At 40.1% G+C, this 11,880-nt stretch overlaps 1 protein-coding gene across 1 annotated transcript in view; it reads right to left on the bottom strand.

The window, feature by feature from the left end:
- Positions 1–5,208: 5,208 nt before the first annotated feature.
- LOC118776848 (phospholipid phosphatase-related protein type 1) overlaps positions 5,209–11,880 on the bottom strand; it is a 32,587-nt gene continuing 25,915 nt past the window's right edge. The window contains exons 3-8 of the mRNA XM_036527443.1: positions 9,850–10,038; positions 9,056–9,188; positions 8,115–8,365; positions 6,985–7,161; positions 6,076–6,207; positions 5,209–5,562 (exon numbers count right to left, since the gene is read on the bottom strand). Of these exons, the coding sequence (XP_036383336.1) occupies positions 5,530–5,562; positions 6,076–6,207; positions 6,985–7,161; positions 8,115–8,365; positions 9,056–9,188; positions 9,850–10,038 (915 nt within the window). The 3' untranslated portion in view covers positions 5,209–5,529. The remainder of the gene's footprint in view (positions 5,563–6,075; positions 6,208–6,984; positions 7,162–8,114; positions 8,366–9,055; positions 9,189–9,849; positions 10,039–11,880) is intronic.

The raw sequence follows: 11,880 nt of genomic DNA, 5'->3' as shown, positions 1-11,880 counted from the left end.
TATGTAGCGCACATGGTTCGTTATGTTTTCATTAGTGTTATTTAGCTTCTCATAGTTTTCAGTTAGCATTTGCTATATTTTTAACGTTAAATCCCTGTTACCTCAAAGATAAAATTAGCTTCCAATCTCGTGTTCTAATCGCACCGGTTTTAGCTTACGTGCTAAACAGGTGTGAATGCCGTTAGCGTGCGAATGAGTACGTACTGCCGCTTAAGCAGAGGATGTCAGTTGAGTAGGTGGTCCTTCAATGTGGACCTGGATCCATTTGCATTCACACTGCTAAAAGGATGTGGCCACATGCGGCCCAGACCACCTCCGAATGTGGTCTGAGACATCGGATCTCAATGCATCCTAAATGCATCTTTGGTGCCTCTCTTGTGATTGGATCACCCAAGACACATGTTAATACCAGGTGTGAATAGGGCCTTAATGGTAATGGATGATTAATTTTATTAAAGGGCAAGAGAGGCATTGTATAATAATTGAATAATAATTCAATTATTAAGCAATTGCATAATAATTGAAATAATTCTTATCTTCTTGCTTTCCTCCTTGTGAAAAACTGGATGTTATGAAGGCAATCTGTTTTCACTGTTCTGCAGATATTTTTCTCTGTGGTTTGACAGTGACCATCTTCTAGGCCTTGCCCCCAAGCCATATTTTTATCAGCACATCTTATGCTGTTTCCTCTCTTTCACAGAAACTATTGATTTTAGGATGGCCAAGCATAATGAATGGCAGCTGCCGCCCCAACCCCCACACCCACACACACTCACAATACACAAAATCTGTCACTATCTGCACATTTCAGCAGATGGCCTGTAATGTTCATTTTATTTAGACCTTTGTGAAAGAAGATGGTGGGTGTAGTACTCTGGTGAAATCTGGTGATGATACGCTATATGGTCCTTGTGGTCCTGCAGGATTGGCTGGCATGGGCTTCATACAGAGTGGCTAGTGATTTTTAGGCACTGGGATGAGTGTCATGTGTGTGTTGACGTGGACATCTTCATCCTCTACTGTCCCACACATGCCAGGCTTAGGTTTGTCAGCCCCAACACCCCCCACACCAGTCTCCATTCATTTACATTCCAGCCACAGCTTGCTGGACAGATGTGCAACAATCACAGACTCTTTCCAAGTTCAGTTTGTTCTTGTATTGATGTACGTCACCCTCAGCTTTATGGCATAAAAAGGCTTGCCGTGATGTGTAACATTCCGCTTCTTAAAAGGCATGGGTAATTGAAGCTGGAATTGAACTGTAAATTTCTCCACCTTTGTTAATCAAAAATAATTATCATGCTGCAGTTGGTTGCATGTTTTGAATGAATTGCTTGGTTTTTATTCACACTAAAAATGGCAATTACATTGCATTATGAATCATACATCAGTGGGTGTGTTAATATTTTGATTTTATCTTGCTCTGAGTATTTGTTTAAGTTTTCTTTTAGCCATTCCCCACCTGCTGTAAATGTTGTAAGGTCAACAGATTTGATTTCTTGAAATATAAATCATTCATGTATATGCTGCCTTTAAGCTAACTTGGAGATCAATGGTCCACCACAACATGGTCAACAGAGGCCTGAACAAACGTATATTGATTATGTTCTCAGTATAAGAGGATAAAAATCCTTGTTTTGAGGTATTTTGTGTCTGCCTTTGGGTGTTTCCCCTCCCACTGAGCACTGAAGAGCCTGGCACAGGAGGATCCTCAGAGTGGTACACAGTAATTAACATTACCAAAATACACAATTCTACGATTTAGATTTAGCAATGGCATTTTTATTCATCCATTTTTTGCTCTAAGCATTATTTTTGGTACCGAACAATAATTAGCATAGTTTGAGAAGACTTCTTTTTACTTTTCATTTCTCCCTGTTTTTTTTTTTTTTTTTCCAAATGAGACTTCTCTAAAGGGTGATTCAGAGGACGGGTCAACACATTATTCAAATGAGCTCATTAGGATTATGAGGCAAAGTTTACGATTCCGCTCCAGTGATCTCAGTTCAGCAGAATTCCCCCCGCCCCCCCCCCTTGAATCCACAGTGGGTGGAACCCAAAGTCATGGCATAAATATGGTGCGGGTGGCCTTTCAGGAAGAGCTACCTGCCAGTCCAGCTTTGGCACAATCTCCTCCCTTGTGCTTTGATGGAAGAGGCATATAACTTTTGCTTGGGAGGTGGAACAACAACCCACCCTATTCCCACCCAATATAACCACTGTGTGAGTGGAATTCATTGGGTCTAAATTTAAAATGAAGCACAGGAAAACTAAAAGAAAATACAAAGGAGATATGGAGTCAAAAGTACTGATAAGATGTACTGTGAATGTTGCCATGGCAACATTGAACTGCAAAGGGGAGCTTTTTTTAACCATGGGTTCTGTAGTCACAAATTCATAGCAGCAGAATGGTGAACTAATTTTCTTGTGGCTTTAATATTTTGGCCTTATAAACAATTGTACTGCTGCTGTAATTCCTACCACTGTTTTCCATTTTAGTATTGTGTTTAACACATTTTACCATAACCTTAATACAGCATAGGGATTGCATGGCATTCTGAAAATAGTGCCAACAGAAAACAGCGACATTAGCAGAGACATTGCTTTTCACACAGATATTTAACTTTTTGTTTGCTCTTTCATCATCAACTCTGATTCATAGTAGTGCTGCAGTATCAGCCACATTAAAACCATTACTCACAGTCACCCACTCTTTTAGCAAATGGTCATGCTAGTTTTAAAAGTACACAATGGATCTAGACTTAAAAAGAAAGCAAAACAGGTTGTGACCCATGGAGCAACTGAAAAGTTTGAGACAGCATTTTTTCTCCATTTCCTGTGGAAAGAATGAGGTAACCACAGCCCCCTTGTGTTCATGAGCCTGTTAAACACATCATGTCATTGAAAGCGCCACTCCGTTTTTCTTGGAAAGAGGAGCTGGCAGAACAGTTGTGGTCAAACTCATTTTTCCCTGTGAGGGGAAAAAATAAAGTCCCATCGTGGACTTCCCATCAATAGACAACATTTGTGAAGGCAGAATCCGATTGCAAAACTGGGCAGAGCGGACTTTATGCTGCATGTTTTTAAAATCTGTTCACATGAAGCAAAGTAAAGAACAAAAGGAAAGAGGGAAAAAAAACCCCACGCTCGAATGCAAACGCAGACTGGCGACTCAGACACCCTTGTCTGACAGCTGCGAGGTGGCTGGCATTTCAATAGCAATTACATTTTACAACCGTATATAAACCCAGAGAGTTGCAAAGTGCAAAAAACGTGTTTTTACTTATTCTGGAGCAAACTGTAGGCAACACAGGCTGGACTAAATCAAAACATACTGTCCTTTGTCAACCAATGTTAGTTTGCTGCTAACCCAGGAAGAGGGATTGAAGAACTTAATGAAATATTGAAACATGCTGAAATGATTCATATCCTAAAGTATTGTGTCTGCATCACCAAATACAGGAATACAAGAATACAGGGAAATCACTTTTTACTGTTCTGAGACTTTTACCCTGTAATGTATTCAATCTTAGAAATTAGTAGTGCCAGATTCAGTCTTTGAACAATGTAACTTTGAACAATGAGTGGATTTTGTTTCACAAAAATTTTTGTAAGTTTTAGCAACTAAACATCCCTAATCAACTGCAAGTGTTATATACACACACACCTGTGTGATGCATGGTAAGTCAAATTGTGTCAGATTTCTCACCACACAATACAGTTGCAAGAAGAGGCAAGGAGGTAAGAAGCAAATGGGAGATTGTGCAATGATCAAATGGCCAGTTTGCTGTGACCAGACTGGAAACTGACAATGACAAAGGGACTAGCATCCTTGCTTATTAAGGTAACTGGAGCTATATCTTCAACAACACCTTTGACTGAAGAAAGCACTGGATGAAACTTCGGAACCTGTTAGCATCAACTAACTTACAGGCTTAAATAAAACTGCACTCCATTTCTATTATTTAATAAAAGCAGTAAAGACATTGGTTTAGTGTCTCCTCCAAAAGATAGCATCTCCTTTGTTTCTACAGTATGCCCCCCAATGCTCTGCCCCCGAATGACCCACCAGCCCCCAACAGCAACTTAGTGTTTCAAAATGGCCTCCCATCCAAGTGCTTATCCTTTTAGATGTTTTCCAAAGCAGCTGAGCTAAAATAAAGATTTCATATTTTAAAATGAAGAAAGAATAGCCTATCAAACCTCAAGAGTGCCATTTTCCCATGCACCAGAAGTTAGTGACCCCTGATCCATCTATTGTTCTGTGCACACTAGTATGAAAAGATCCAATTAAACTATTCCCATCACATTCAACATGATCTTTATATAATATTGTGTTGGATACATTTTTATTCCTATTTTTTATTTCCTGAGACATCAATAAATCATTGTCTATCCACAGGAGACAGAGGTTGACCTTTTTGACCCTGACCAAAACAAAAACATTGTGTTCCCAATGGCGTGGTGAACTGCTATGCTATGCTTCATGTTTGAAAAGATTAAACCCTTGAGCATATGGATGACTTTCAAAGCTGCTCATGAAGGGATGTGTGTGGATTACGGATTAGATAGGGGTCCCTGATCAGTGACACTGACAAAAAGCTGCTGCACTGCGCAAGTGGAATTTTGTGTCCCAGGAGTTATGATTTATTCATGATTCGGTCAAACTTGAGATACGCAGTCACGTTAGAAGTGACATCATCTTTACTAAATTATGCAAAGCACTGAAACTGTTTTTATAATGCATGATTCCAACTGCCACTGTTCCACTGTGTTTTATTAATCAGCTAGTTAGGTGGATGTTCAGTAAATGGGTAGCCTAAGCCCACTTTGCAACTTGTCAACGCAAAGAGGCCAGTCTAATAGATATTGTCAACACTTGTTGTTGTTCATCAAATGTCCGTGTGCATCATTGCAATCTGCTTGCTGCTAAACCTTAATAATGTGGACAAAACACTGCAAAACTTAAGTTTCAATAGCTTACAGCATGCACACAACATTTTTTTACAAAATGAAAAAATAATTAAAAAAACATTTTGCAAGAAGTACCAAAGAAAAACAATACAAAGATATGTTGTATTGGATTTCTGTTTGTAGTTTTCTTTACTTCCATGCTAAGTAAAAGGCGAGTTTAAAAATTCCAAACAAAAATAAACAACAGAATAAAGAAATATATCTTTTCCTTAAACCAAAATATATGAATACCACAGCATTCCTGAAATGATTGCAGGCAAAGTTGGTCAAGTATTACATTTCATACAGATAATAAAAAGAATACAAAAGGTGAGCTTTGTCAAAGATTTACAGAAACAGGAATGAGACTTTCCTTGTACAAATACCACAGAACAACAACAATACCTTTCTCAAAGCTATTAGGGTAAGCTACGGCACTCTCTTATACAAAATGTACAAAAAAACAGCTTCTAACTACAACATAATACTGTCCTTTTTACAGTGTGACACGGTACAAAACATTTGTGCCTAGGAGTGTTCAGGTGAAGTAAACGTCACTCTGTGCTGGCCTCTCAGTCATGTGACCTCAGTCATTGACGCTGAATGGTTCTGTCAAATAAAAAAAAAAAAATCACCTCACATTAAGCTATTATTCCATAAAAGGGCATTATAGCAGACTACTTTCACATACATCAGTAAATGAGCACACACAAGACAACTAAATGTATTAATCTATATAGATACTTCAAGTAAAAGCATATATATAATATACATATACACACACACGTATACTTTAATACTCACACACAAATGTGACTACATGTGAGCTTTAATATATACATGCATATATACAAGCATACAGAACGGTATCAATGCTCTGATACCACTTAATTATATACGTATTAATTACAACGTATATGTTATTCTTCTCTTTATTTCTGTGTAACAAACCACACACCCTAGGCAGAGTTCACTTAACATTGCAATGTTACCACATATTCACTGTGTGAACACCCTTCATCCTCATCTACAAATGATGGTGTTAAACAGCTGAGACTACTGCTAAAAATGTAGAGGAGGGCCCAGATAGATGGGTACACAGGGAGGCCTGCGGGACGTTACCTGTGCAGTCAGGGTCTCCAGGGGGCTCTCTACCCGTGGGAACGTTATCAGAGGGAGACCGCGGTACTCCTCGGTTTTCATCTTGGCCAGTGCAAAATGAACCCCTTTGAAGTTGTGGACCACACAGACTGCCTGCAAATAAACACCTCTGCAATTAAATCACATTGGTCAACACTTGACACCAGTGCCAATACCTGGATAAGGACCAAACAAATAACGCTGAGGGAACTGGTCAAAGTGAGGAATGGCACCTACTAATGTTCTGATGAATAAGATAATAATATTCCAAAAATTTTGCAAAAAAGCAAATAAAAATGTTGTTCCATGAAGTCAAAATTCTGTCTCTTTTCAACACTGAATATCTGTGATATTTGAGAAGAAAGCAATGCACAACCCAGATACACTTAAAACCAGTTAAAATTGAGTTGAACAAAATCAAAAGCAGTATAATTGTGTTAACTTCCACTAGCTTTTGATTTTCTTTAATTAACCTAATGACAGAGCATATTCATTCCTCTGATGATTTCTGGAATTACTACAAATTACAAGCTTGAGAAGTGATGACATTAGTTGAAACTGATACTTACATTTTATTTCTGTTATAATTACAAGCTAAAAATGTGTAAAAAAAAAAGCCCACTAATTGTCCCGTATTTTGGCTTTTTTACAAGTTACTGTTAAATAAGAGAATGACAAGATATCAGTGTTTCATACTAACAGTTACCATCGGTATACAGCCTTTAATGTGTTATGTCTCAGTGTCAAGACTTTTATCTGACTTAATCAAGACCATAACTTGAATGAAATCACATACAAGGTGTTTTCAAAAAATACATCCTAGATAGCACAACTCAAAATTGCTGGAGGTTTGCACACTGGACCCGTGAGAACTTTGCAGGGCTTCCTTACCAAAAACAGAGCGACTGAGCTTCCTAAAATGAACCCCGCGACAACGTCGGAGCAGTGGTTGCGGTACTCGGAGACCCGGTTGAGGCCGGTGAGGAAGGCGGCGCAAAGGGTGCCGAGGCAGAGCACTGGCTTGGCCAGCCTGCTGCTCTTGGTCTTTATTGTGCTGGTGATGTACATCTGAAAACACAGGGGCAGAGAGGAGCACAGGTGATGCACAGAAAAGCACAGAAGGGTTTAACGTGGGTTTAACCAGCGGTAGTCAGACAGTGTCACAACACGTGGAGCAGCAGCGCACACATTGAGAGATTGAAGCCTCTTCCTTTTTTAGCTAAGCAGTAGCAGCACTCCCTGTGGGGATTCTGATGTTCTTCCTGTCATCGGAGGCCCTGGTTTTTGCCTCGGATTGAGAAGTGGACTTGGGCATGTGTGTGGCCATCCACAAAAAAAAAAATGAAAAAAGAAACAAAAATACAGCCTGAGGATGCGCTGTAGCTCAAGGGTGTGGGGTGGGCAGGAGGTGGGGGAAGGGTGGCGGCCTGGGATATACAACTTTCACAGGGCACTTTGTCAACTGTATTCCCTTGGTAAAGGATGTAGACCTTCCAGAGAAGCAACAACATTGCTGCCTGTGGAAGAGATTAGGGTTTGATTCTCTTTGCTGCGGCCCCGGTGGCAACATGCTGTTCCAGCTGATCCAGATGTTGTCAGATGTCATCTAAGGGTCATATGTTTTCATTGTTTGAATTAACAGATGTGACAGTAAAATGATTATTTTTCCATGATGCAAATTGTTTATCATATATATCATATAAACACACACACACACACACACACACACATATATCTACATATATACATCTTTATTTCTTAAATTTCATAAAAGTCTGTTACCATACCAGAAATGATACCAAAGATGTATGAAATCTATTACTTTCACCTTTTGTTATGAGCCCTAAAGATGTCAATGTTTATTCATTTGTCTGTTGATGACAATTTTTTTTCTGTTTCCAAACAGCCTTGTCCAGTTACATTAGCTTAATTTTTATATATTTGTTTTATATTAAACTATCATTAGCCATAAGACTGCTGGATATGAGGGCCTTTAAAACTCAAAGGGCTCAAGGACTCACTGTGACATAGACAGCGGAGTAGACACTGAGAGAAGCATCTTTGGACGGGAAGGACTTCCTGGCCCTCTCCACCACAGCAGGGTCCCCTGTGCAGATGTTACCCTTGGAGATGAATTGGTGGCTGAAGCGGCACTCTGTCCCCGTGTAATTTGGCTTGCAGACGCTCAGGAAGTATGGCGATAAATTACCAGTCACGACCTGACCAGCGTTCACAAAGATGTCCGTGGCAAACAACCCGAAGGCGAAGACGCCTGCGGAAGAGATTTGAGGGACATGCTGAAGAAACGTGCAACTGACTGAACTCGAGAGTACGTTCAGTTCTCTTGCAGCCTCCAGTGAAACAAGAGAGAAACACATGCCTGATAGGAAGTAGTTTGTTTTTCAGATTGAACTGAGGGGCTAAGCGGCATGGGCGCTTGAAAGTACATTCATGGATTCTAACAATACACCATTCTACTGAAGGAGAACAGCAAGAACCCTATAAAGACAAGGAAAGCTGTCATTTGATATATGAATACAGAGACTGTAAACTCTGCCTTGAAGCAGAAAATAGAGTGTTACCAAGGTGCTTCTGCAGAAAATAACTAAGGAGTTGCTGCTACATTCAACAAGATACTCATCAGCGCTATAATTAAATACTTTTGGAACTGCCTGTGTTTACATAATGTCTCCAAGGCAGCATACACCCAGGTAACACACAATAATTTCACACTGTCTCTGTAATGTTTATGCAAAATTGTCACATGCCACAACACCACAGCAGTGTTGAGGAGTTATTATGTTCTAGCTAGATGTGCATGATTCAGTTTCAAGTAATGGCAATGTGTTATCTGTCTTCCTGTGTGTGTGTGTGTGTGTGTGTGAAACAGACATAGGCTTACAATTCTTAACTCAGATATCCAAATATATTCTTTATTATATCTGTAAGTCAAAAAACTCACCAATAAACCTTATGATCCTCCGAATAAGAGGATTCAGGTAGCAGCATTCTCCCGTCACAATAGTTTTCTCCTGGGCAATGAGGGCCTGTCTTGTAGACTTCATGATGTACATTGAGATCTCACCAGTGAAAATCTGATGTTAACCAACCACAAAAAACACCAACTCAAACTAAATGCAATTCTAGTGAAGAGTTAGACATTGTGAAAACTGGGTTATATGTGGGAGCCTGGTTTTTTATGCTATTTGTTTTCTCTGTGGATTTACAAAACAAACACACACAGACTGGCTCAACTGTATAACGAAAAGAGTTCTCAGCAAGGTCTGTTATTGTATTGCAATTGGATGGCAAACACTGGCATAATACCATGAGGGTAGCTGATTTGCTTTTTGTAAACCTTTTGAGACATCAAATGATTTCTATTTGTGCCACATGCATGTCAGAGACAAAATGACTAAACATTTTTATTTTGCTCAAAGCAAAAGAATATTGTAAGTGGTACTCAATAATCCACGACACACAACAGATCAAGACAGTAGATAACGCCATTTTGCAGTCACTTGTTAGTACAGCTCATGTGCCAATTTACAATGTTTATTCATATATTATGATACTGGGCTACCTATGTTTTCATATTTCGTATTTCAAGTCTGACACAATATTAAACAGCACTAACTTATCACGGCACTTACCAGGAAATGCAACTTAGGTATCTTAGGTCAAGGGATCATAACTGGGAGATCAGGTGCGTTAGTCGGAGCGGCAGACATCATTTGTACAAGAGGCTGTACTCACAATGGCCGTCGGCGCCGCTGCCACTACACAGTACAGGATGAGAGGCGGGACGAAGCTGTCCTCCTCAGTCCCGGGGTAGGGCTTCATCAGGTCGGCGTCGTTGCAGAAGAAGCCCTGGATGTGCACGCCGAAGGTGTCAGTGCACTCAAAGTAGTAGGCCAGCAGCACCGTCCCGGCCATGATAACCAGCTGGAAATACAACATATTCAAGGGGGGGATGTCAGGTTTTGTCACCCAGCCAATGGGACCAGCTGCTTAGTGAGCTCCCCAGCGTCCTGCTCCCATTTCAGCCGTCTGCACTCAGACACCCCGACCCCTCTCAGTAATGGCGTTCTCCACCTTCTCTGCTCCCTCTCTCTCTCTCCCACTGAAACACTGCTCCCAACTACATCTCCACTTTATGACATCTGCTCCAGAAGCCGTTTTTTACAGACCAACGAACATCTTCCATCTCTGCATGACCCCTGGTGCGGCGTTATGAGGAACAATGCTTTCAGGTGCAGGTTTATCAAAGAAGCCAGCAGTGTTGCTGACAATAGCCAGATCCATGCTGGACGGCATTACTCATGGCTGTGTGGCTATTAAATATGTTCTCGTGTTAGTGGATACATCAGCGTGTTCCACTGGGGCACAGCTGTGGGCAGAACCCATTACAATCAAAACCTAAACACTTCAGTCCTTCTGATCCAACTATAAGTGCTTTTTTGTTTTCGGTTTCTTCTCGGCCATTCTAGTACTTGATTGGCTACAGCTGTGTATCCCACGCTTTGCCTCAGGCCGTATTGCCACCTTACCCCTGCACCATTTTTGTACTACACACACATTCTTTGTTTTATGCATATATTTCATAAAGCATTTTGACTTTGCACAGTGTAACATGAAATGTATAATGTTATATTAAATTATTTACTTGCAGTTTAAAGTCAGAATCAGACAATTTGTGTCGTCTGTACCCAGTGGGACCCTGTTCATTTCATCCACAATAAGGCACAGCAGCTAGCTGGGTACAGACAATGACATGCACCCCAGCTGGTCTGGCAGAACACCAGGTAACTACAGCTGAACACACTGGTCAGAACACTTTCAACTAAATAGAATATTTAGATTTTCAAACATATATGTATTTTCTACTAAGCATTATCATTTTACATCCATCCATGTTTATCTATTTGCATGGTTATCAATGAAATTTCGTGTGGAACTAATGTATTTACCTATGTATTCCTGTAAAAGAAAACTCAATAAAACACTGTTCATAAAAAAGTTTGTGAGTACGAGTGCCACCTATAAAACTGATGCTAAAGGTGTGTTTTGAGCATCCATTACATGATTTGGAAGATGACACAGAAGGGAAGCAACAAAGGTAGATCTGTTCTGAAGTCTCAGAGCATAGCCAGTGCATTGAGTCTGGAGTGCATAGTCTGGAAACACAGACTGGAATAGGAGTAAAACAGGACCCATCCCTTCAGAAAAGACTGGCTCATAATAAGGGAATTTCTGTGATTTAATGTCCATAGAGTGAATGTTTCACTTATATTGCTAAATTAGTCAGTCACACACACACACACACACACACAATCATGGCTGCACATTCAATTTTTTTCTCAGCATTCATCATAACTGGCATATTTAGAGAGTGTGATTAATATTGTTGATGACTATTACAGTTCATGACATAAGTACAGGTTTGTGCTGAAAAGGATCTTACCTCATCCTCAGAACACTGACCAGATCAAAAAAGCTATCACTTACTGTAACATACACCATTTGTCATTGGCACTGCACTGAAGCACTGAGGACTCAAATGCACTTCAGGGTGATGTGGGAACATTTATATCATGTACAGAGGTATCCAGCCACTTGTTTTTAAGATTGTAAGATGATACTGTCTTCTGTTAATACCATTTACATTACTATATCCACCGACACTGCCAAATCCACTCTACAACAAAAACTTTACAGTAAATGAGAGCATGAAAAGTGCATTAAGCAGTCATTTATTAACAGTCACATCCTTTGCTGTGAAACTCT

The sequence above is a fragment of the Megalops cyprinoides genome, chromosome 4 (genome assembly GCF_013368585.1).
Source record: "Megalops cyprinoides isolate fMegCyp1 chromosome 4, fMegCyp1.pri, whole genome shotgun sequence".
Classification (NCBI taxonomy): Eukaryota; Metazoa; Chordata; class Actinopteri; order Elopiformes; family Megalopidae; genus Megalops; species Megalops cyprinoides.
The sequence above is the reverse complement of the archived record's forward strand: the minus strand, read 5'-3'. Positions and strand labels throughout refer to the sequence as shown.